The 26,619-nt window shown below is 41.1% G+C and overlaps 1 protein-coding gene across 3 annotated transcripts in view; it reads left to right on the top strand.

Annotated features, from left to right (window-relative positions):
* Positions 1–508: 508 nt before the first annotated feature.
* Igf2bp3 (insulin like growth factor 2 mRNA binding protein 3) overlaps positions 509–26,619 on the top strand; it is a 111,742-nt gene continuing 85,631 nt past the window's right edge. The window contains exons 1-2 of one of the 3 annotated variants that reach the window (XM_074065149.1): positions 509–1,037; positions 2,262–2,322. In XM_074065149.1, coding sequence (XP_073921250.1) covers positions 863–1,037; positions 2,262–2,322 — 236 coding nt within the window. In that variant the 5' untranslated portion in view covers positions 509–862. Of the gene's footprint in view, positions 1,038–1,935; positions 2,066–2,261; positions 2,323–26,619 lie in introns of those variants that run through there. The other 2 variants (XM_020184400.2, XM_074065150.1) reach the window with 2 other exon arrangements.

Raw genomic sequence — 26,619 nt, 5'->3', positions numbered from 1 at the left:
GGAATTGCCTAGTTAGGACCCCTATGCCCTTCTTCATTTACGATAAATAAATGAAATCTGTATTGTAACCCTCCCTCCCTCCTTGGATCCGCCCTGCCCAGATAGCTAACCCTTTCTAAACTCGGGTGGCGACAATTGACTTCCCGCGATGCACTCCCCGCTGCACCCCGGCTGTGGTTGCTTTAGCATTTTTTTTTCTCTTTTTTTCTCAGGGTCCCTCGCCCCATCTCATTTCCCCTCCCCCTCTTCCTCTCACTCGCTCGCTTTTATTTATTTATTTCCTTTCCTCCGAAACCCACTCTTAATTGAGGCTGGGATTCCTCACGTGAGACGTTGATTTGTAGTTTGAACACGTGGCTCATTCAAAAAGCCGGACACTCGGAGCGGATTTTTTCCGCCTCCTGCGCCTCGCTCCCTCCCCCTCCCTTCTGCCAGTCGCCCTTCTGGGTTTTTTATGGGGAGGCGGCGCCTGCCTCACGTAGTGTGATATTTTCACAGTCCGCTGCCTGATGCCAAAGGGGCTGGGGAGGAAGAGACAAAAAGTAGTTTTCCCCCTCCTTCTCCTCCTTTCTCTTGCTGATCCCGCCTCCTTCCCCAGAGTTAGGAAGACTCGTTGATGCGTTTGGGTTGTAGCTAGGCTTTTTCTTTCTCTTTTTTAATACCTAGGACAGGAAAAACAAGAACCCTCGGACCTGATTTTTCGCTTGTCGTTTTTGTGCTTGCTTCTTACTGTGTTTTAGAGGAAAGAAGACGAGGGAACAAAACCCGCCGGATCCATCCATCCATCACCGTGGGTGGTTTTAATTTTTCCTTTTTCTCCTTTTTTTAATTTTTTATTTTTTTAACAACCACACTCCTCACAATGAACAAACTGTATATCGGAAACCTGAGCGAGAACGCCGCCCCCTCGGACCTAGAAAGTATCTTCAAGGACGCCAAGATCCCAGTGTCGGGACCCTTCCTGGTGAAGACCGGCTACGCGTTCGTGGACTGCCCGGACGACAGCTGGGCCCTCAAGGCCATCGAAGCGCTTTCAGGTGGGCCCCGGCCCCGCCCGGACGCCCGCCGCTGCCCCCGTGCGCTTCGGGCCCGGGCTTCTCCGCGGGGCCCCAGGCCGTGCGCGGGCGCGGAGCGGCGGTGAGGCCCGCGCTCTCGCGTGCGTGGGGTCGGCGGCGCCCGCAGCTTCAGCCGCGACTCAGGCTCGGCCGCTCGGCTCCCCGCGGGCCGGGCTTGCGGGGCGAGGGCGGACGCGCTGTCAAGAACGCCCGGGCGCGGGCGCAGAGGGCGCGGGGCTTGCGGGAGGCGCCCCGCCCGGGCCCAGGCGCGTGCTCCATCCAGGCCCCGGTACGCCGGGCCGCGGGGGCCGAGCGCGAACGCCCGCCCGTCCCTCCTTCCTTCCTGCTGTCCCCTGGTCATTATTTACGGCGCTGGCCTCGCTGTCTCCCAGCCGTGGAGAACAGAAAGTGGCTCCAGCCCCGCAGTCGAGGGAGGCCGCGGGGCCGGTACCTTTGCACCCTGCTTGCTGGAGAGGAGCGAGTGCGCCCTGTTTCCCTGCTCAGCCTCTCCCGGCCCGACGAGCTAAAGGGGCAGGTGGGCGGAGGCGGCCACCCTGTCCCCAGACACAGCCGCTTCCACGGCGCTGTCCCACCGCGGGGCTGCGGCCTCCGGGTGGCTGGGAGTCGGGCCGCCCTAGAGGACGCTGGGGTCGCCGTGCCGGTCAGCTTCCCCGTCGTCCGGGACGCCTGCTTCAGTCTGCTGACCTGCACCTCTGGCGTTTCACTCTTCGTCTCGCCTGCTGTCCCCGATTCTTTCCTGGCCACTCCCTGTCTTCTGATCCAACCGCACCGCCAAGTGTTCCCGGCGGGTCCGAGCTTGAGCCAGCAAAAAGGGCCTGGACGTCCTTTCTCCTGACTTTGTCCTGTGCGGACTGCCCCAATCGCGGGACTTGTTGGATTGGGTCTCCCAACCTCCCGCCTCGAGGCGGGCGGGAGAGGCTGCGTTGGGGGGGTGTCTAGAATGTTACCCAAGTAGTGAATCCGACAGTTCTCTCCCTCCTCAAGCTTCTGTAAGTTAAAACCCCACACCCGCCTGAGAGGGGGGTCACCTCTTCAGCGGTGCCCTGGCCTTGCGCTGCATCCAGGCCTAGGGGGGCCTTCTGGGGTCTCAAGAGCCATTTGTGTCGCTTCTTTAAGCTGAGCAGGTCTTAGGGCAGGGAGAGCCGCTGAATACGGCTGATCGGCTCACTTCTTGTGTGTCCACAGGTAAAATGGAACTGCACGGGAAACCCATAGAAGTTGAGCACTCGGTCCCTAAAAGGCAAAGGTGAGCTAATTCATTCCTTTCTCACTCCATTAATGGGAGGAAAGACTCAGCACAGCTGAGAATAACTTCTCTTCATCTTACTCTTTATGGGACTGCAGTATGGCTTGGCGTTTCTCGTCCTTTCCCCTTGCATTTAAATTTATGGCGGGTGTGTGTGTGTGTGTGTGTGTTGCTAATTTTGGGAAGGAGTGGAGAGAGCTGGCTTGTCTGGCTCCTGCTGCAGGATTATTGTTACTGGTTATAAAAAGTCTGTCAAGGAAGCTCTCGCAGCTAAATGTTCTCTGCAGAGCAGGTCAAGTTGCCACAACAGGAAATCAAAGTCTCAAAGAGCCGTCTTTGGGAATCTGCAAGGTTTAGTAAGCCGTGAATCGTCCCCCACACATGTAGGTCCAGGATAGGCTGGTGTGGTGGCCTGTCCATGCTTGGGGTTGGTTTGCAGTGGTGTGTGCTTCTGAGAGGGAAGGAATTTGCCTTTCTTTACCCTGCTCACTTGAAGGGTATTGGGATACTGGAGTGAATGACTTGGGCTTCTCCAGCCCAGAAGTGCCTTTCACTCACTGCAAAGTTGTGCTGGTTTCTGCAAACACCACCTTTGTCCGTGCTCCTCCGCCCCTTGGTATATTTTGCTTACAAATAACCAAGAGGGAGAGTGGAAGACTTGTGCTACTTCAGCGGTGGAATTTCTTTCCTCGGAGAGCATATGTAGTGTGTCACTTTACAAAATATTTACAGACTGTTTTAGCCACTGAAGTATTTTGGGTAAATGGCTCATTTTTCCTAGCGCAGGCCAGTTCCTGGCTTTGCAACTTTGACTGGAAAGGTGCTGGTCCCTCCCAGTGGCGCTGGGGTTGGCCTGTGCACTTCTGTATTTTGCAAGGTGAGATTAGGGTTTCTGTCTTCCCCTTCCCATCCCCCCACTCCCAAACTGGGCCAAACAATAGCTTGAAGTTAATTCAAACCAGGGCTGTGTGTATCTGGTTAAGTATTGGTGAGACTATGTGTTCTGGAAGTCAGGAAGGGTTTGCTCTGCAGAGATAGTTGGCAACAAAAAAATGTCATCTGTGTGTCTGTTTCTACATCAGCTCTCTTTCAGATGAAGCATTTCACAGATCTTGTTCTTAAGAATGAGTTCATTTTGATTTTTGTGGGTTTCTCTTCCTTGGAGTAATTGGGAAGAAATTCAAGAGACTTGATTCAGTTCTAGTTGGGAATTTTGGTAGGGGCCAAGTTATTTCATATAGTAGAATACAATCCTTTTTTTTTTTTTTTCTGTTTTTAAAATGCAGTTTTTTAAAAAAAAAAAATCTTCTAAATAATAAATGCATACTGAAATGTATCTAAATTGGTCTTAGTTTCACAGGAATTCAAAAATTGAGGGAGAAGTCCTGTACCCTTGTAATAAAGTTTAGGGGTCTGTGAATTGGCTACCTTGGAAAAAACAAAACACATTCTGCAAATTCTAACTGGTTTCATGTTTAGTCAGCATGTGTTAAAATTTCAGTCATTTTGTTTGTTTATTCGATGTTGGAGATCAATCCCAGAGCCTCAAGCAAGCTAACAGCCACTCTACCACCCAGTCATATCCCTAACCCTTAAGTTTTCATGAAATGTTGTATTAAAGTCAAGCAACTGCTTGCATTTGAAGGAGTGGCATTTTTTTTTTTTTTAACATTTGAGAGTTTCTAAATTTAAAACATTAAATGTCTTGCATTATTAGGGTTAATTTATTGACTTGCATATAATTTGTTTTACCTTCTGCTTTTCCTTTCCAACCTGGTGTTAATTTCTCCCCATGTGTAAAGAATTAAATTAGAAACATTGTCTGCTAAGGACTGCTTGATTTATTCTAAAAGGCTTTTTTGGCCAGCCTAAAAGCATGTTTAGTTACTGTTAACTTTATAATGAACAAGAATTCATTTGGAAATCATAGAAACCAAAACATAATAACAGCAGCAAATATTTATCACTGGAAGTTTCTTTACTAACAATATAGATTAAAATTTTAGGCTTTTTTTTTTTTTACTAGCAAAATGCTTAGGATTTTAAAGACTATCTTACTAATAAACAGAACTGACTACATTGGAGACCATTTTTTTTTCTTGTGAGTTGAGAGAACAATTGAATACTATAAATTCATTCCTGATACTGAATTATCTTTTTTGGTGATACTAGAGCTTGCACTCAGGGCCTTGTGCTTGCTAGGCAAGTGCTGTCCACTTGAGCAATGCCCCTGGCCCTTTTTGCTTTAATTATTTTTTCAAATAGGCACATTTTTGCCCAGGCCAGCCTGGGACTGCAGTCCTACCTATTCCTCTCTCATAGCTGGAATTACAGGGACATGCACTACCACACCTGGTTTTTTGTTGAGATGGTCTTGATAACTTTTTGTCCTGATCTTGAACCGAGATACTGCTGATATCTGCTTCCAAAGTTGTTGGGATTACAGTCATGAGCCACTAGTAGAGTCTTTTTTCTCTGACCTGGGAAATTTATTGGAAGTCTGTATTACAATTTTAATTGAACCTTGAAGCTATGATGTAGTTTTCCATATCTGGACTGTTTCACCATCTGCATAGACTCTGGAAGAGGGCCAAGAAGGCACCCTGGGGACCATATGGCAAGGTTAAGTAAGAGTTGGCACTGGTGGGGGTTGCTTTGATAGTGAGTTGATTGTCACAGATCAGTCAGATCACTTGATTGCCAAGGTAGCCTGCTGGACTTCAAGGGTGGAGTTCTTTAGTCATTTCATTTCATTCCATTATAATGAGGACATCTGAAGCAGGCATGCCCACTTGTGCAGCAGTGACCTTTATACCTGCTGTGCAAGGCATGTTGGGAACCTTGTGCTGGAGAACGCTTATGGCAGCACTCTGTGATGGATGAATGGGCTTGTACTGACTGAACTAGGGAGCTGGCCCAGGAGGTGACTGGGTGCTTTACAGGCTGTCCCAGCTCTGACTGCAAGCTGAGCTGGGCGGGACCCTTCCAGGAAAAGATATTGTTGAGTTTGGTTCAGACCAAGCTTAGTTGCAGGGAATGTGGAAGGAATGTGGCTTTTCTGCATTCAGATCTTTCTCAGTTGGAGATTATGGTAGCAGGGGAACTTGAATTCCCCTGTATCCGGTAGAGGGAAAGAGATTGCATTGGGTACCACTGTTGCACTTTCGGTTCCAAGTGGAAAAGATACAGAATGGGAAGACTGATGACTTCCAGGTATAGGCCTGTTTTTTCCCTCCCTTGGAGGTAAAGGTGAGTGTGGAAGTGGTTGTGACTGAGAGATCATAGTGGAGGAGTTTGGTTGAAGAGTTGCTGGTATCTTGTACAAGCCCCTATGTGATTAGATAAATAGCACCGATGTCCTTTTATTGTTAGGTTGTGGCCTGTTGGGTGTGGGAGATGGATGGCAAAACTGCTGGCACTAGAGAACTGAGGATGGTGGTTTTAGATAAATTTCTGTGACTTCCACATTCTGAAAAGTTTTCATGTACTCGGTTTTGATAGCCTAACCATTTTTGATCAAACATTCATTTAACTGTTGGCCTTGATTAGGATTCTGTGTAGCTGGAAATATATTTGAATAAAGGAGAAGAAACAATATTATAGTTAATGTTTTTCCAAGAAATGTTCTTGTTTTTTGTTTCCTTAAGAAAAAGATAAAGTGAACAACTTAATTTCATGTTAGAATTTTGTGTGTGTGTGTTTTATTTTACAGTCCTGGGGTTTGAACTCACGGCCTCACACTTGCTAGGCAGGTGCTCTACCACTTGAGCCACTCTGCCAGCCCTTTTTGGTGTTTGGTATTTTCAAGATAGGGTCTCAAGAACTATGTGCCTGAGGTTAACTTTGAACCTCATCCTCCCGATCTCTGCCTCCCCAGTAGCTAGGTTTACAGGCCACCAACGCCTGGCTAGGATCTTGTGTTTACCACATAGATGAATAGAGCATTATAAAAATCAGGTTTTAAATGTAGCTTACTTTTAAGTGGCTATTTAAAAGCTACTGTTGCATTTTAATTGCTGTTAAGTATAGAATAAGATGGTGTCATGACCAGTAATGTGCCCATTAGCAAGGGCATATGACCCCCAGACCTGTGGGACCAACTTCAAAGACTTAGGATATCAAAAGCTATTTTCAGTGCTGAACGTTTAAACACAGTATGAATAACTATGCTGCTCCTTATCAGTGTGGTACAGGTGAATCTTGTGAATTGGGAAGTTCTCACACATGCAGGTATTTGAGGTTCTGAGTATTAGGAAACTTTCTTGGCTAGTAAGGAATTACAAGCAGAGTTTTCTTTGGAGTCCATAATTTAAGATTGTAATGTGTGACTGCTTACGTGGTTGTAGCTGGAGGGATTTTTCTTGATTTTCATATTTTCTCAATATAGTTAGAAAGAATTAGAAAGATTTCTTTCTTTGGCCTTAATAGAATTTTTTAGCTACTAAAGTAATGTTGGGAAGTAGCTTCTACCATGTGGCTATTCACAGTAACAAAGAGGAAGATGTTATGGAAACATGACGTGTGTCTGGAGCCAGTGGGGACTGAGAATCTTGGCTTCCATTTCTGGCTTTCCTTTTGGTTTGTGTGATCGCTGACATTCTCTGTCCAGGCCAAATGCCATTATAACCTACGAGGGGCAAATTTTGTTCTGAGTTTTTTCCACTATGCTCGAAATAAATGGGTTATCAACTGAGGCTTAGATATATCTTTTGGCGTTATAGAAATGTGAGATTTTTTCCTTGTAAGGAGCTTGCCTTGAGCTTTTCTTTAGATGGTAGCTCAGTTGCTTTTGCCTGTGTACTTCTTTCAGGCAGTCAGCAAGTGGGAAATTATCTGCCATGTTTGAAACCCTTTTGTGAGTCGTACTTCTCTGGTTGTGTTCTGGATTGGGATTTCTTATTAAGGTGAAACTGTTGAGCCACTTTCATCTGTTTGAGGTGACTCCATTATAATTGTCCTTAGTGACATTCATGCAGCAGCTTTTCTAGCAATAACTAGTTTTTTGAAAGGTATGAATTATCCATTCAGTACTGGCAGTTGGTTTGTCTGGGAGGAAGGAGAGGGGAAAGATGGGTAGCTGTGCTATTCTTAGCTGAGTTTCCTTTATCGACTGTTGCGTCTGATTCAGGCTTCTAGAATAAGAAGACAGGAGGTGGCAGTGTGGTAGCAGTGACCACGGGATGGGGATTGGCATTCTCAGGATTTCTGCCCTGTAAATGTGATGTTTACAAGTTGGCCTAGATTGCCAAGATTTTGCTTGAAGGCTGGTGGCAAGTGTAGTTTTGAGTGCTCTATTAAAATTGAGAGTGTAATTTATCATGTCTGAAGTTGCTGTTTGGCAGATGTTCAGTATTGGTAAATAAATGCAGTTAAAAATGTTCACATAGCCTGTGAATTTTATTGCCCCAAAGGGAGACACATAGCATATCATGCGCATGTATTTTACAGAATTATCCTGAGACCATTTAACTTAATTGGGGAATAGTTTGAAATGATCACAAAAGTTTCTAAGAAAAATCTAGTGGAACTATAAGCTGAAAAGAGGCCCAGTTTTTTAAATTCGTCCTCCCTGAGACAAGGTCCTGCTATGTAGCCCAGGCTGGCCTCAAACTAGCCATCCTCTTGCCTCAGCCTCCCTAGCGAGGGATTATAGATATGCACCATAGCACCTGGCTCCAAGTTCATAGACTATCTGGTATTATTATTTAGCTGTTCAGGAATGAATTCTGTTGTGGCATTTCAGTTACCTGTTACTGCGTAACAAACTACTCCACAGCAGTGACTCACAGTAACAACTTACCGTCTGTCATGACTCTATTAAGTATGTTAGGTGGTGGCTTTTGTTTTGCCTGGTATCGTTTTGGGTCAGTTACTAAGCTGGGCTAAAAGGTCCTAGAAGGCTCCTTTCACATACCTGGCCCTCGGTGCTCACCCCTGTGATGAGACCTGTGGTACCTCAGCATTCAGCAGTAGCCTGAGATTTTTTTTTTTTAATAGCACAGAGACTGACTACCCCAAGTAAAAATGGAAGCTGCTTTAGTTCTCTTAAAGGCGAGATCCAGAATTGGCATTGTTGCTTCTGTCCCATTCCAGTGATCAAGGCAAGATAGGCCAGCCAAGGTTCAAGCAAGATGTGGAAATAGGCTTATCTCTGGATGGCAAAGTGGCGTGCATGTACAGGGAGGGAGGAATTGATGGTGGCTATCTTTAGATTATCTTGTATCAGAACTTACATTTGAACAGCTGGACACTGTTCAAAGGTGGCTCATGCCTTGTAATCCTAGCTACTTGAGAGGCTGAGATCAGGAGGACCTTGGCTCAAGGCTAGCCAGGGCAAATACTTTGCCACGAGAGCCTGTCTCCAAAATAACCAGAGCAGAATGGACTAGAGGTGAGTTCAGGTCTGCTTTATAAGCACGAAGCCCTGAGTTCAAATTCCAGTTCCACCAAAACAAAACAACCCCCAAAACATACATTGGGGAAATTCTCTGAAGCTGTCTTGGAAGTATTGACTTCAAAATCCTTGGAACATTAAGAAAAAAAAAAAAAAAAAACCCCTGAAAATTACATTTAGTATTAGAAATTGGAAACCACCGTTGTAATATTCTGGGAAGAGGGGATTATATTAGCTGTGGAGGTCATGAGTAGTAGTCACTCTCTGTACATTTCTAACAACATCCAGTAGGATTTGATGCTGGATAAGATGAGCGGTTGAGGATATTCAAGATTGACAAGATTGTTTGATCAAATCAAGTGAGTGAAAAATGGTGCCATTTATCAAAATGAAGACTATTGGTGGTGGGTGGAGCAGAGGTTGGGTAGCAAGTGCCTTTCTCACGTTTCTGCTGCTTACTGGAAATTTAAATGGAAGGCAAGTAGGAGTTGGATCTATCAGTCAGCAGCTCAGGGGAAGGTAGGAAATGGAGGTAGGAAATTAGGGGCTTGTAGCATTTGACACCATGGATTGGATGAGATCACCAAAGGACTGAGAATGAGGCTTAGGAGGAAGGAGAGGCCAGCAAAGCAGGGTGAAGGGGAATGATGCCTTACATTGGAAAAGGAAAAGCAAACAGTGAACTGTTTTGGAGGGGAGCAAACAGCCTGTGGAGGAGCTGTGCAGGGTACCACCGAGAGTTTGTGGTTTAGATGGATGAATAAGTGAGAGGGGGTGGTGTTAACTCTAGCCTTCTGGCTCTGCTGTAAATAGATGGATGTATGATTGTAGAGTAGCCAGGAATATAGCCTTTCTAGTAGAATTCATTTATCAGTATCTTGGTTTATTTTCTTAATTTCTACAATCAGTGGACAAAACTTGTTTGTGACATCTGACCATTGACCTACTCTCTGGCATGTTTCAACATTTCTGATGACTGTGAGCTCACTTTCTTAAAGAGAAGTCATTAGGCAGTACTGGGTTTTTATTTTTTTTTGGTGGTACTGGGGTTTGGACTCGGGCCTCATGCTCTACCACTTGAGCTACTCCACCAGACCTTTTTTATGTCGGTTATTTTCAAGATAGTGTTTTGCGAACTGTTTGTCCAGGGCTGGCCTTGAACTGCTTTCCTCCTGTTTTCTGCCTCCTGAGGAGCTAGGATTACAGTTAACATTCGGGAATCTTTCTGAAGAGGTCTTTGGATTCACAACGATAGAGATCGAGTGGAGTGCTTCCAGTGCATAATGATTTGACGAGCAGAGGTTGAAACTGTTGACTCAAACATTTGTGGATGTCGTGGGCTAGATTTAAAATACTTTCATTACTGTTATTTGAGGATGCTGGCATAAATGAAGCATTCCTTTCATTTTACTTACTTTTGCTACACGACCTATCTTTTGGAAGTACCTGAATTCGCTCAGTTTTGCATGTCTAAAAGTCTCATCCTTAGTAATAGAACATGCTCACCAAATCATCAGTTCTTTCATTGATCGTCAACAATAGTTGCCAAAACTAGATGATATTTTAGATCAATTGATTTTTGAGACAGAAGACATGACCTGAATAACTCCTTTGAAGACTTTTTCTTTGCCTGTGCAAGTTTTTTGATAATAAAGTATTACTTTAAGAATGTATGAAACACCCATTTTCAGAAAGGAAAACTAATAAAAATGAGGTGACAAAATAGACTTGTTAGTGATATTACTTGCTTTACCTAAGGATTCTCCATAAAGCCCTGGGAGAGGTGACCTGTCCAAGTCTCACAGGTGCAATGGAGCCCGTTTGCCAGCTGGACAACTCTGCCCTGCCTGCCTTCATTCTTCCCTTTTTAAGTTGTCCAAATCCTCAAAGTAGCTTACACAGCAGTCGGTTGTGTTTATAGTGGCAAGTCAGAGCAAGGATGTCCTGCTTCTTGCCTTCTCAGAAGCACAGAAATCTTGTTTGGCTTTTTCAAAGGGTTAGCTTATTGACATCTTTTAGGAAAAAGATTGATGGAGTCCGGACTGAAGGTTTATTACAGAATAAAAACATTCAGACATCCTATTTTAAGGCAGAAAATGAGACCTTTTTGGGCCTTAATGTATTTTTTAGGAGTTTCATCTTACTATAAAGGAAGTACAGAGAAGTAGAAGGAAGGCTAAGGAAATGTGAGAGGATAGAGGCCATAGAGGGAGATGCTCTGGCTGTCAGGGGGATGATTAGACTCACGAGATTGTGTTCTTGGATTGCAAAATGGGCAGAGGTGTCCAGAGTATAATCCACGGTGCCTGTTTGTTCATCTTGTTACCAAGTTCGGTAGGGCCCTGGCTTTCAGAAGTAAGTTTCTTTTACTTATATTGTTGAGGATTAGAGAGAATTGTGCTGAAACCTCCTGGTGAGGAGCCTTGTTGCTTACCTTACGTGTCCTTGTTGAATGGAAAGGTATAACCTGAAGGATGTGGGATATGAAGTGTTAGATCTGGATTTGAATCCCAGCTCTACCCACTAAATGCATGATAGTGGTCTTTTTTTGGTGGTGGTACTAGGTTTTGAACTCAGGGCCTCAACACTTGCTAGGCAGGCATGCTACCATTTGAGCCACTCCATCAGCTCTTTGTGTTGGGTGTTTTCAAGATAGGATCTCTTGAACTATTTGCCCAGGCTGGCTTTGATCCTGGATCTTCCTGATCTCTGCCCCCAGAGTAGCTAGGATTATAGACATGAGCTACCAGTGCCCAGCTAGATAGGCTACCTTTTTAGCCAGCAACTGCATTGTTCCACATAGGTGTACAGTAATTTCAATTATTGTCTCTCTTTTTTTTTTTTGGTGCTAGGTATTGAACCCAGGAGCTTCACACATGATAGGCTATGCTCCCAGCCCCTTAACTGTAACTACCATCACACATACTTACTGTGTCGTTGGACTTGGAATATTTTTTCTTTTTCCTCTTTTTTCTCTTTTTTTTTTCCTGTGGTGCAGGGGATCAAACCCAGGGCCTTGTGCATGCTAGACAAGCACTCTACCATTGAGCTACTCCTGGCCTAGGAATTTTTATAACACAGATTCTTAGACTGGGAATTGCTATGTCAAAAGATGTGCATATTTAAATTTGAAAATGCTTTGAAAAAGCCCACTAAATTTCTTAGGTTGATTTGTTTAGCATAATTTCATAACAAAGAAAGCTTCCTACAACGAAATGTGCAGTTAAGCAATTTGAGAACTGTCTTTTCAGGCTGCATAGTGCCTCAAGAGGCAGAGCGCCTGCTTAGCAAGCATGAGGCCCTGTGTTCAAACCCCTAGTGTACAGCAAAAAAGCCCCAACACCTCCCCCACCAAACCAAAACTCTATTTTTTTGAAATATGGAGGCTTACACATTGTAGGAACAGCCTTACACTTTTTTTTTTTTTTTCAGTACTGGAGTTTGAACTCAGGGCCTACAACTTGAACCACTCCACCAGCCCTTTTTTGTGATGGTTTTTTTTTTTTCAAGAGAGGGTTTTGAGAACTGTTTGCCCAGCCTGGCTTTGATCCTGGATCCTCTTGATCTCTGCCTCCCAAGTAGCTAGGATTATAGGCATGAGCCACTGGCGCCTGGCAGCCTTCCCCTTTTATCAAAAATGTTGTGCTAACTTTTGACAAGTCTGTGTGTGCCCCTTGCATGTAAAAATTAAATAAGAATCTGTAAAGATTAATTCTGATAACTTTCAGCTCAGTTATCTAGGGCTCATGATATCCCATACTTGGCACCTTGAATTTTGGATTTTAACTTAGAAACAACAATAGCTTCTTACAATAGAAACTTTTATTAAATCATATTCTGAAGAGAAATTTGATTAAGAATTAGCTTCTAGGGCTGGTGGAATGGTTTGGGTGATAAGAGTGCCTGACTAGCAAGCATGAGACCCTGAGTTCAGACTTCAGTACTGCCAAAAAACAAGCAAGCAGAAGAGAAGTTAGCTTCTAAAGAAGGTGCTATTCAGCTTAGCATCTTTGTGGGGCAGATGAGAGCTTAGTTAAGAGAACCTCTGGTGGTAGTAAAACTACTTGAGAAGTAATTTGAGTTCTCCCTAGTGATCCCTGTCTATTTTTAATTTAATTCAATTTATATTTGAGATGGGATCTTACTACATTAAGACTGGCCTCAAAATCTTGGGCTCAAGAGATCTGCCTGTTTTAGCCTCCCAAGTAGATGGGTCTACAGGTGTGCACCATCTTGCCTGACTGTACATGTGTATTTGGGGGAGTGGGGAAAGCCAGGCACTGGTGGCTCACACATATAATCCTAGCTACTGAGGAAGCAGAGATCAGGAGGATAGTGGTTTGAAGCCAGCCCAGGCAAATAGTTCTGAGACCCTATCTAGAAAATACCCAACACAAAAAAATGGCTGGCGGGTGGCTCAAGTAGTAGAGCTCCTGCCTAGTAAGCATGAGGCCCTGAGTTCAAATCCCAGTGCTGACCCCCCCAAAAAAAGCTCAGCCAGTTTTGTAAAAATGGTGTTCTTTTCTTAATAAGTTAAATGTGGTCCAAGTTTTAAATTTCCATTTTTTTTTTGATACTAGTTTATATATTCTTGTATTTTTTGAGTTTCAGAAACGAATGCTTTCCTTATAGCTTAAGCACAGATTGAACACCTGTGGTCATAGTTGACTCCATATTAGGTTTCAGGAGTAAGAAAGAAGAATAAGACCCTTGTTCTGAATAAAAGTTCCTGGAGTACTGTGGCTTTCACTTTACTCTGCCTGAATCCCTGGGTGATTTTACTTTTATTTTCAATTGTAGTAGTGGTTTGCTGTGGCAGTGATCTGCAAGTAAAGAGCAGCTGTATGTCCCAGGGTAGATGTGGGATGCTGCAGAAACAAAGGAGGGGCACGAGGCCTCGCCTGGCTGTTGGTACAGATAGTGAGAAGTAGATCAGAAAGGGCTGGAGAGAGGGAGTAGAGGCTCCCTGGACACAGTGAGGACCGAAGAGGCAGAAGGGACAATAGGAGACTGGTGTGGATGTGGGAACTACAAACTGGGATTAAAGGGGCTGAGTGTGAGGGAGACAGGGTGGTCTTGCAGCTGAGCCTAGAAGGGGTGGCAGAGTGGCCCTCATGCTAACCGAGTGACTGGAGTCTTCTCATTCTTCCCGTGTTTTAACTTCAGCCACCTGCAGTTTAGTTAATGCTGTCAGCCCATGGTTGTTTAGGATTATCGTGGAAGACCTGATGTCTGGGTAAATTTGGGGATCTGTGCCTGTTGAACTGCTTTAGCTTCTTCAGTGCTTCATGGGAACGACTGTGCCGCAGAACATCCCATGGAGTTCAGAGCTGTTCTTAGGGTACCTTCTGACAGGGTAATTAGAGTAAGTGGTGATATAGGTCTAGGAACCCTGTAATAAGGTTAACTGAGTCATGTTATTAACATTAGCTGTGGCAAGACAGGTTAAAGCTCTTGGTGGTATTTGATTTTTTTTTTTTTTTTGGTGGGACTGGACTTTGAACTCATGACTTTGCAAAGCAGGTGCTCTACTGCTTGAGCCATGCCTCCACCCCTTGATTATTAAAGGCATCCAAAATGATGTAATGAACCTTGTGGGAAAAATGTGACTGATACTTTTATGTTGTTATTAACTAAGTGAAGTTGGGGCAACAAGCGCAGGCAGTGCTTGGGAGGGCAGTGGCACCTCTGTTGGTGCTAACTCTGATCTTTGACAAACTGATTAAAGTCTTTGAGCCTCTTAGGTTTTTTTTTTCTTTTTTTAAATATCTATAAATAGGGACAATAAAACCTATTGACAATTATATGATGTCTGTGAAGAACTTCTTGGATTATGGTTCATCTGAGCAATAGTATCTCAGTAACGTTTGTGCACTTACGTGGAGTGCAGAATAAGGATGGGGTGTGTCTATTTCTGCATAATCCCAGTGGTTTAAATCTCCAGTGTGGACAGATACATTTCAGATTTCTTTGTAGAAGATGGGCTATGCACTATGAATAAGTTAAGATTTGTTCTTTTTGTATATTGGTACTTTGAATCCTCAAAATTATTTAGCTATGAAATTGGCTTAGTTTTAAAAGTGATCATACCTGAGAGAAGTAATAGATTAGGAAATAACAAAATCTGCTAATTTCAAAGGTGGAGACAGTACAAAAATGGACAGTATTTTCTGCCTATCTGATTGGGGGAAATGATTAGTTAGTATCAGCAATATCTGTTATTGTGAGAGAGTGGAGGAAGCGACGCTCACACAGCTAGAAAGTAAGTTGCAGATATCTCCGTGTGAGTGCCACTTGGCAGTACAGGTTGAGCATCTCTTATCCAGTCTGGGACCAGAAGTATATCAGATTTTGGAGTTTTTGGATTCTGTAATATTTATATATTGGCTGAGTATTCCTAACCTGAAAATTTGAAACTTTCCAAAATTCAGATCTTTTTGAGTTGACACAATGGCAGTCAAAAAGTTTGGGATTTTCATAGCGTTTTGAGTTCAGGATTTTCAGATTGGCAGTGCTCAAATTGTATGTGTTCGATTTTTCATAGTGAATGCCCCATTTCTACTTTTCAAGCAAAAGGGTAACCTGGTTTTAATTTTTGACTATCTGAGACATTTTGCAGTTGCCTGTTTTTGAGCGGTAGAAGGCAGATTTTTAAAAAGGAGAACAATAAAGCCTCTTTCTTTTCTTTTTATTAAAAACACTTTGAAATAATGTACAAAGTGAGGGGTTTCATTTTGATATTTCAGTACATACATAATGTACTTTGATCATACTCACCTCCTCTATTCTTTTTTTTTTTTTTTTGAAGTATTGTGGACTGAACCCACTATTATGCTTTCTTAGCCCTTCCCTCCAACTGCTCCCCCTTTTAAAAAAAAGTTCTTAAAAAAAATTTTTTTTTTCTTAATCGTACTGGAGGTTGAACTCAGAGCCTCAGACTTGCTAGGCAGGTGCTCTACCACTTGAGCCAAGTCCCCCCCAGCCATTTTTGCTTTCATTTTTTAAGTTTTAAAAAGCCACTTTAAAGGCACTTTGGAAGGTAGAAGGGGAAAATTATGGTAATGTAGAATTTTACTACTATTAAATAATCTAAATTTAGAAGTAAAGTGTGTTTATTTGTGGGCTGAAATACAATATAAGCTGTTTAAAGGTTTATCCCTAGGATAAACATCTTAGGATATTACATCTTAGGTTTCATTATTAGTATTTTGACTGATTATTCTGATTTTCAGAAAACTACAGCATGTGTTTTACCACCATCTGCAGCTATAATGGGAAGAAGAAATGTGTTATGCAGTGTTTAACCAAAAGTAACAAAGAGACGAAAAACAACAACAAAACACTCTAAACATCCGAGTAGTCCATTTTTTTGGGGGGGGAGGCAGTACTGGGGTTTGAACTCAGGGTCTTGCTCTTGCTAGGCATTCCCTCCACCACTTGAGCCATGCCCTCAGTCCTCCAGGAGTAGTCCTTTTAAATAACATGTGTATAGTTCATTGTACTATCTGGAACTTGTTCAGTATTCCAGATTTAATTCTGAAAAATAGAATTAAAAGAAAACATTTTTGTGTTTAAGATTTTTTAAAAATCTATTTTTATTACTATTTTATTTTTTGGCAGCACTGGGGTTTGAACTTAGGGCCTCACGCTAGCTAGGCAGACATCTACCGCTTGAGCTATTCTGCCAGTCTGTTTTTATTTTTATTTTAGGTGATGCTGGGGTTTGAACTCAGGGCTTCATGCTTGCTAGGTGGTATTCTACTATTTGAGCTACTCCACCATCCCCATTTTTATTTTTAATATTTTATTTTCTTTCTGTCCTCAAACTGTTTTTTTGGGATGCTGAAACTGCTGTTTACTTGTTTTTATTTTATTTTTTTGTGGTTCATGAGGACCCAGGTCCTCATGTACATGTGCTAGGCAAATGCTCAGTCACTGAGCTACATCCTCTGTCCCAGTTGTTTATTTTTTAAATTACTGTTTTTACAGAAAACTTGTAAATTTTTTGTCAGAAATACCAAAAATTGAAAAAATTTAAGATTTTATTTCAACCTTAAACAAAATAGTTCATGATTTTACAGAAATTATTTTCAATGTTTAACTGTTAGCAACATACTTTATTTCAAAATGAAATGTGTGGTACTTAATTTTTAAGTAGTGAACTACAGATGTTTTAATTTCAGGTAGATGTCTAAATGTTTTGTGCCCACCCATCTGACTGATTCTGAATTTATAAGACATGTTTAAAATAATAGCGCTAAAATAAAATACATAACCAAATTAATTTAATGTCAACTAATACCTTGTACTAGAATTATATGTAGTGATTTAATGCTGCATTGTATCTAAGACTGGAGGATCACTGTTTGAAGCCAGCCTGGACAAATAGTTCTTGAGACCCTATCTGGAAAAAACTCATCACAAAAAAAGGAGTGGTGGACTACTGCCAAAAAAAAGGCACCACTTAACCACTTACGATGTTTAAATATGTAGGTCTAGTCGACAAACTTGACTTTTGGTCATGTTAAGTTTGGGTATCAGTATTAATACATAACTTTTTCCAAGTGACTCTTAATTTTGTGATAGCATAAGTAACTAAAAATACTAAAATTTCACTAGCTTGCTTCCAAATGGTTTGGTTAAATTCTAGTTGCTTGGTTTTATAGTAAATTTTAATGTGATTTATATAAATGTAAACGTGCCACCCTGAACCTGAATTCATCAAAGGAATAAATAGATATTTTGGTAAAGTAACATCAAAATACCTAAAACAAATACTAAAATAACATCAACAACCTAAAATAAATAGCTTTCAATTAATTGGTTTGTGTGTGTGTGTGTGTGCGCATTTGTGTGCACTGGGGTTTGAACTCAGGGCCTCACACTTGCTAGCCAGGTGTGCTACCGTTTGAGTCATTCTGCCTAAATTTGAAACACTACACTTTCTTTTTTTTTTTTGGGTGGGACTGGGTGGGATTTGAACTTGGAGCTTTGCACTTGCAAAGCAGACACTCTACTGCTTGAGTCATACTTCCAGTACATTTTTCTCTGGTTACTCTGGAGATGGGGGTCTCTTGCACTATTTGACCAGGCTGGCCTTGAGTCAAAGCTCAGGCTGGTTTTGGGCTGAGATCCTCTCTACGATCTCAGTCTCCCAAATAGCTTAGAATTATAGGTGTGAGCCTCCTGTGCTGGCAAGTCTCTTTTTAATATATGGAATTTTAAGATAATGTGGGTTACTATAAGCAAGTTGGGTCTGGCTGGCTGTTTTGATGCTATTTGTTCAGTCTTACAACCGACTCTGAATTTATATGCTCTTCAAAAGATAAACCAAGTTATTTTTCCCTATTGCTTTTCCTGTCAAATTCTCCAGCCAGCTTTTTAGTTACCTACTTTATGTATTTAAAAGCCTGCTAAGTCCCTAAATACCTAAACTTCTAGACACAGGACTAAATGACAAGTGATACCCAAATGATAAATCTATGGAGAAGAGATTTTAAATACCAAATGCTTGTAATCGATGTTTTGTTGTTAAATTTAAGAGCTGTTCAAATTTTAATTACCAGAGTGGACTCAATTTAAGTGTATGTGTATGCTGTAGGACTTCTTAAGGAAAAGTTAAAACTTTCACTTAGGACCTTCTCCAGCTGCAGCAAAGTCTGTGTAAAAATAAAAATGACCTAGGTGGACAGATGGCTGGTGCTGAGGGTGTGTCAGAGTCTTGGTGTGCTGCCCTTCCTCTCCCATGGACAGTCTGTTCTGATAGCTTACATTTTGTGCTTGTTTCTACAAGTCAGTCTTGAGGCAATTGTTAAAAGTGCTCGGGTATTTAAATGTTCTTAAAGCTTATGCTTTTCCAAAACACTTATTTCAACATTTTTACAAGGTGTTAAAGTCTAAAGTCCAGCCCACTAAAGTTTAAAACCCTATGCAGATTGTTAATTACAGATTAAGTTTATGATCCTTTCACTAATTGTAAAGCTTTCAGAAGGGTTAGGACATTTGGCGGGAGGAAAAGGCCGTCTTAAAGCCTTGGTATCTCTTATGGAGGAAGCGGAGAGGGGAGGTAGATGTGCTGTGGATACCCTTGAGGGTAAGTGGTAAGTACCTTGCCAAGGAGAGTCATTTACTTCTCCCTTTGGTCTTGGTGCCCACCCTTCCCCACTTCTGGGCTTATGGTTAACGTTTTGGTTAGTTACATCAGTATTGAAAAAGGAGACCCTGGTTTCTTCCTCTGAGAATTTTGTCCTCTGGGCTTGGAGATTTGTTGAAGTCATAAGGCAGTGTTTTTGTTTTGTTTTGTTTTTACGTGTACTCACATTGATTGTAACACAGTATCACATTAGGACTGTCATAGGCATAGTTCTAACATGTCACTTTTTGTTTCTTTTTGGAGGTAGGGTCTTGCTGTGCTAGCCCAGGCTGGACTGTGACTAACCATCCTTTTGCCTGAGCCTCATAAGACCTGGAATAACAGGTGTGCTCTTCCATACTTAGCCCTTAATATTGTATTTTAAAGATTATTTTTATCAGTCTAACAATAGTTATAAGCATGTGGGGCCCCTGAAATGAGTTCCTAGTAAAAGATCTTTTTGAAGCATGTTTGATTGCATTGGATCTTTATTTATTTTTTTTGATACTGGAATTTGAACTCTGGGCCTCATGCTTGCTAGCATGAGGTTTGTTAGGCAGGTACTCTACCACTTGAGCCATTCCAACAGTCCTGTTCTTTATTGGGTGTTTTTGAGATAGGGTCTCACCTATTTGCCTGGGGCTGCCTTGCATCTGCAGTTCTTCAGATCTCTACCTCCTGAGTAGCTAGGATTACAGGTGTAATTCATAGTCCAGGCTGAACCACATCTCATCACAGCTGGTGGCTGAGGCTGGATGTTTATTTTCCTTGAAATGACCTACTCTGTGCTGATGTGTCCTACTTGTACTCCTTGATAAAATGAAGATGTTCATTAGCTGGTAAAGTATTTGCTCCAGGAGATTGGATTTGTGCTGTTACGATTATACTGAACATGAAGATCTAGATAAGCAGAAGCCAAATAGTACATATCTAAAATAATGGCATAAGCAGCATGGACAGTAGAGCTGTAAGTTTGAATTTGGCTTCCATGTACTTGCTTTTTGACCTTGACTAAATAATCCCTTGAAACTTTTTGTTAATCTGTAAAGTGAATCTCAGTTGTTTCCTTCCCTCCCATTTAATATAAGGGAACAATGACAGAGTATTTCAAGTATACTCATTAGATGTATCCATTAAGAAGTCCTCAAATAAACTATAATTTAAGAGGTAATTTCATTCCAAATATTGATAAATTTTTTATTTTTTTGTGATACTGGGGTTTGAACCAAGGACCTCACGCTTGCCAGGACTGTGCTCTACCACTTGAGCCACTCTACCAGCCCCCAGTATTGATGAAATTTTAAAATTTATTTTTAAATTGTAATTGTGGCTGAAATAATCTAGAAATGATTACTCCTGTTGGATGTTGCTGACTTTAGTCCTACTTGCTGGTGAATACAACTTTTCATCTATAGCATCTCTTGTTTGTGTCATAATTGGCATAAATGCAAGTTGTGCAGTATTGTTGGGAAAAATATTGACAGATAGGGAAGCATGTTGCATATTTTTCTTTCTTTTTGGTGGTTTGAACTCTGGCTTTGCAGTTGCTAGGCAGACATTCTACCACTTGAACCATAACTCCAGCCCAGTAGTAGTGATAACTATGTCACTATCATAACAAACATTAAAAATACTGCTTCTCGATCTTCATGTGTCTTTAATAAAAATAAAATTTAATGAGTTTTGCCTTGAGTATTGAGCATCCTAAGTTTTAGATCAGCTCTGTACAATTGAAATATGTTAAATAAATATATATATATATAAAATCTAGTAGTGACATTAAGAAATAAAAACAAACAAGTGAAATTTTTAGATTTTATACAACCCAACATATCTAAAATATTAATTTTTTAACATGAAAGCAATATAAGTTGTTGAGAAATTTTACATTCTTTTTTTGTACTAAGTCTTCAAAATCTATATAGTTTATACTCACAGAACAATTAATTTGGACTAGCTCTGTTCAAGTGCCCAGTGGCTCCATAGTTGAAGATATACAGCTTTTAAAAATCATTGGTAAAACATGTCATCTTGGTTGGGTGTGGTGGCTCAGGCGTTGGAGGGTGGAGGCAGAAAGATCGTGAGTTCCAGGCCAGCCTTGGCTACAAATGGAGACCCAGTCTCAAAAACCATACCAAAAAAAAAAAAAAAAAGTTGAGTCTTGCTGGAAAAAGAAATGTAATGGTATTTATGAAATTAGCTTAACTATGAAAAAATATGGGAATGATTAACTTTAAATGTGATTTGGGAATGCTAAAGGTTTTATGTCAGCAGCTGGGTGTGTAGCTCATTGGGTAGTGTTTGCTCAGCATGCATGAGGCCCTGGATTCCATGCCCAGCACTGCAAAAAAAAAGAAAAAAAGTTTTGTATCAAGTCCTTTATTTACTGCTTGCCACTCTACTTTTCAAGAAAGATATGTATAATTTAATGTTAGGCTTTTGAAAGACCTGCATTTTTGAGTCATCCTGCTGATGAAGGTTTTATTTCAATAGTAATTTTCTCTGGTGTTCAATTGTGTGTGTTCCTGTGGTTAGTTGAAGTACTGGTGGTAATTTTATTTAAAGGCATAGTTTTCAGATAAAATCTCAGTATGAAGGCCACAGAAATCTTTGGTTATTCAGGGATCAAAGATCAGTTTGTACCATGTTAGCTCAACTCTTTTTCGTTTTTCTTCCTTTTTTTTTTTTTTTGTGGCATTGGGGTTTGAACTCAGGGCCTTATGCTTGCTAGGCCTACCGCTCCTAATACTTGAACCACTCCCTCAGCCCTTTTTTTGTGACGGGTTTTTTCAAGATAGGATCTTTCAAATTGTTTGCTGTGCTGGCTTTGAACTGTGATTCTCTTGATCTCTACCTCCTGAGTAGCTTGGATTACAGGTATGAGGTAGCAGCACCGGCTTCTTTCTTTTGTTTAAAAACAGGCTCTTGTGTTGCTCACGCTGTACTCAACCTCGTGGTCCTCCTGTCTCAGCCTTCCAAGTGCTGAGATTATGGGCATGTACTACTATGCTCAGTTATTGTTGTTTTAAATTAATTTTTTTAACTGACACAAAAATCATAAAAGATCACATATTAATGGACTGCTAGATGTTTCTGTATGTGTGTATATTGTGTAATGTTTAAATCAGGTACAATATAGCTATCTCAAGCATTTATTTTTTGTGGTACTGGGGTTTGAACTTATGGCTTCATCTTGCTAAGCAGGTGCTCTACTGCTTGAGCTACTCCTCTAGCTCTTTTTGCTCTTACTATTTTGGAGATAGGGTCTTGCTTTTTAATCAGGCCAGGCTGAACCATAATCCTTATGTTTTATGCTTCCTGCTGGATGACAGATGCATGCCACCACACCCACCAATTTTCTGTTGAAATGGAGTTTCACAAACTTTTGCCCAGGCTGGACTGGAATCACAATGCTCCAGATGTCAGCCTCCCCAGTAGCTAGGATCACAAGCATGAGATACTAGCGCCCTAGCCATTTATCATTTCTTTCTGGTGGAAACGTCAAAATCATTTGTTCTAGCATTTTCAAATTCATAACAGACCGTTATTATCAGTCATCCGACTATTAAATTGTTATTTTTCAAGAAGTATTCTGTTTTCCTGCCTTGCATATATCCTAAGGAAGTGTGAGAACTTTGACTGTACCCCTGTCTTAAAGGAATGTTTAGTCTCCTAAAAGAGACTGGCTGGAATATATGTAACGTAGTGGCTTGAAAAAAAAGACCAGTGTGTGAATGCAAACATTAGTTATAATAGTGGTGCACAGAGTATTCAACCTGTCTTGGACTACCAGCCCATACCTGGGGTTTCATTTAAGTTTCTCTTCATGCACTTAGGCTTGTCAGGCACTTCTGTCTACATAGGTGAAGATGATATGGTGTGCATTTTTTGAGGGGGTGGGGGATGATGCCGGGATTGAACCTAGGGTCTTGTGCTAATCATGTGCTCTATCACAGAGCTTCCCTCAGCTTTGAAAGGCAACACGTTCCCATGGAGATCTGGGAACTGGTGAAGTTGGGGGTGATAGAAGATTCACTTTAGATTCTTCTTAGAACTGTGACGTTAAGTGACTAAATAATTGTCTGTTTCCAAGCCAGACAGTCTACTAACCACTGGAGTGTACAACACTAAATAAGATGGGAATATTTTTGCCCTCATGGAACTTGTCCTGTTCGTTAGACTTCAGTGGCAACCAAACTTAAACTTGTGCTTGTGTGCATGTGTAAGTAGCCACATTCCCCTGCTCTGAGATTTTGATTTGGAAGGTTTGTATGGGGGACCTTGCTCTTGAATCAAGCCTTCATGGTGATTCTAATGTAGGTGCTTCTGAGGCCACCCTTGGGGATGATATCCCGTTACAGTTGAGGGAACTACATCTTTTTTTTTTTTTTTTTTAAACTCCATCCTATATTCAGTTCGTTAGAATCTTGGCATCCCCTTTAGAGTGCCGAGGGTACCTTGTCAATCCAGTAGATGTGATTGTTTTCACGGGGATTTCTAACCTGTGCTAGACTGTGCCCTTAAATCTTGAGGTTGCTCCCTCATATCCATTTCTGCTGACGTCCTTCAAGACTGACTTAAGGGCTGGGGATGTAGCTCAGTGATAGAGCACTTGTCTACCATGCACAAGGCCCTGGGTTCAATTCCTAGTAGTACATCCTGCCACCCTCCCCACCACCATCACATTTATTTATTTTTTTTGGTTTGAACTCAGGCCTCATGCTCCCTAAACAATCATTCTACTTCTTGAGCCACGCCCTTAGCAGGAACACACATTTTTAAATGGGATGCTTTATGCTCTATTTTTGTGCTTTTTTAAGCAAATAATATAATGAGCATACATCCCTCTTAAATATGCTTTCATATATATCTATGGTGTCTCCATGTTCTATATACTGTAGGTTGTTCAGTGAGTCCCTTTCACCTGGACCTCTGCATATTTCCAGTTTTCCTGATCTGCAAACTATAGCTAAGTCTTGGGCATGTTACAGCCTTACCTAAGGAAGTGATGTAAGAAAGAGAATCCTTGAGTTAAAGAATTTGATAAGATATTGCCAAGTCAACAATAGGCCAAGTTACTTGTGGTGACCTGGGCAAGAATGTGATAGTGGTCATTTCTCTAGGTGTTTACCTGCTTGGAGTATTAGCCTTTTTTTAAAATTGAGGTTGATATTTTAAAGAGCAAATTCTTAACTGTATTAAATATAAAGGGTTATGTTATAACCACAATGTAAAATACTGAATGAATTTGTCTGTGGCCATAGATTGACCTAGCTTGGCACAGCTGGAATGATAGTTTGTAGCCAGAAAAGGGTGCCACTGAATGGTTGATGGAAGACGCCACACTAATACTGCCCTGAGTCTACACAGCTTAGCTTTTTTATTTGAAAATGACCTGTCCAGAATGTGATCTTGTGTCACAGTTCTTTATATCGGAAAATAAGGCAGAGAGAAATAAGCGTCCAGTTAGACTTGGATTTTCTCTTCCTGTCTACAACTTGTGTTAGTGGCATGAGATCACAATTTGAGCCTCATTATCTTTTGTCCATAAGTTGTGAAGGCAGGATTCCCACTTGATTTGTATAAGTGTTGGTAGAAAGGAAGGTAAACAGAAGTTTATGTTCCAGACTTGAATGTTGTTTGGGTAGAAGACTGAAAGTTTAGTTCACTTTGCTATACAGCGTGTATCCTATTTGTTGCTGTCCATGTATGTTGTCTGAGTAAGTGAAACAGTAATTTATTTAGCTGATAGTTGAATTTAACAATTTAATAGTCAATATAGTAGAAACATCTATAATCAATATAATCAGTGTTTATTTTCTTGACTCTTTTTGTTTGTTTGGTTGGTGGTACTGAGGTTTGAACTCTGGGCTTCCACCTTGAGCCACTCCACCAGTCTTTTTTTTGTGAAGGGTTTTTTGAGGTAGGGTCTCAACAAACTATTTGCCCAAGACTGGCTTCGAACCATGATCCTGCTGATCTCTGCCTCCTGAGTAACTAGGATTACAGGTGTGAGCCATCAGCACCTGGCTTCTCTTGATTGAAATATTTAGATGCAAACCTAAATGCAGCCTACTTCTAAAAGGTCAGGCGGAAGCTGGTCAAAGAAGTGAGTGATAGTGTTTGGTTGTGTACAGCCAGCTTGATGAGCACAGCCAAGCTGTACAGTTTCCCGTTCTCTTCCTGGCAGAGCTGTGTATCTATGCTGTGAGACAGTTCATGCCTTTGGTTGATTCTTTTCATGTTGAGCCTTTTGGCTCTTGTACTGATAAGAGGAGCTAGAGGTAAAATGGTAAGTTACTGCATAAGTGGAGAAAAACAACTGTAGATGTCAAAACACTAACTCTGAAAATCATTCTGATGTTTCTCTAAAGTGAAACAAGAGAACTGGATAATGGAAACTAGACAACCACTTAAGGGAAGTAAGTGTTCTGGAATGAATTCCAGTAAGTGAGTGGTGAATGAACAGTTTGAAGAAAGGTAGAAAGTCCTTGGGAAACAGGGTTAATGGATCACTTTTATTTTTATTTGTATTTATATTTTTTTTTCGGTTTTGGGATTTGTGTACAATAAAATATCCTATTTGAAGAATTTCTTGGAAGCCCTGTGAAATGGATATTTGTTTTTATAACATGATTAACTTGCTAATGGATCTGAACTCTGTATAGTACATTTACATGCAGACTTTTGGAGAAATTTTTTGTTAGGTAGTATATATTTACACTCCCCCAAATTACCAGAAGTGAGGAATACTCAGTTTGTTAACATTGTACTGCCAAGTCTTAGTGTGTCAGATGTTTGATTAAAATAGATTTGTATTTGCATATGTATAGCAAGTTTTTATCTCTTTAGTTACCCAGGGTAAATATTTACAGTATAACTTTCATGTTAGCTCAAGTCATATACAGCAATTGTGAAATCTACATATTAGAGTATATTTTTAAACCTTTTATAGAAAAATAGCACCTATTTTGCGTCATTAACAATTATGAACACATGAGTTATTTTTAAATAGATCCCAAACTAGCATTTCATCTGCAAATTCTAACTAGGTGGTGTTTGGAATTTCTTTCCTAAATCGACATTTTCTCTTACCATTTCTTTGGTATTCTGTCCCCTGAGAATTTGCTTTAGTTTACTGTGTTCAATGATAATTTAAGTGTGTCTCCTCCTCCTGCTCTATTTTGATTAGAAAACAGCATATCTGAGTTTGGCTCATGGTGTTTCCTTTGGTGTTCTCAGATGGCTAGGCAGCAGCTGTGGAATTTTTCCTGCTTTTTGGGAAAAGAGGCAAAGATACAGTCTGTGAATCTAGTCTATACTGGTGTTTTACAGTGTACTTTAAAATTGTGCATTATTTGACCTAGAAAGGGAAGTTTATTGTAGGTTGAAGAAATACAGTTTTTTTTACTTGAGATGTCAAAATCAATTGCCAGGTTTAATTTTAATTTTAATTTTTTTTTTTTTTTGAAACAAGATCTTGCTGTATTGCCCAGGCAGGCCTTAAACTTAAGATTCTTCTGCATCAGCCTCCAGACTAGCTGGGGTTATAGACATAATTTTAAATAATTGACTATAAATTCCTTCCCTTCTAAGCGGCTGATTGGTACTTGACTTCTATAGTATAGCCTCATGTAGCTGATGCGTCGTTTCTCTACCTTTCTTCGTGTGTGTGTGTGTGTGTGTGTGTGTGTGTGTGAGTGTTTGAACTAAGGTGATGATTCTTCATGTTTTCCATGCTTTGGATTACTTTGGCAGACCTGTGAACCTC

This window comes from Castor canadensis, chromosome 2, assembly GCF_047511655.1.
Source record: "Castor canadensis chromosome 2, mCasCan1.hap1v2, whole genome shotgun sequence".
In the NCBI taxonomy this organism is placed as follows: Eukaryota; Metazoa; Chordata; class Mammalia; order Rodentia; family Castoridae; genus Castor; species Castor canadensis.
Note: the sequence above shows the minus strand (reverse complement) of the source record. Positions and strands in the feature narration are given on the sequence as shown.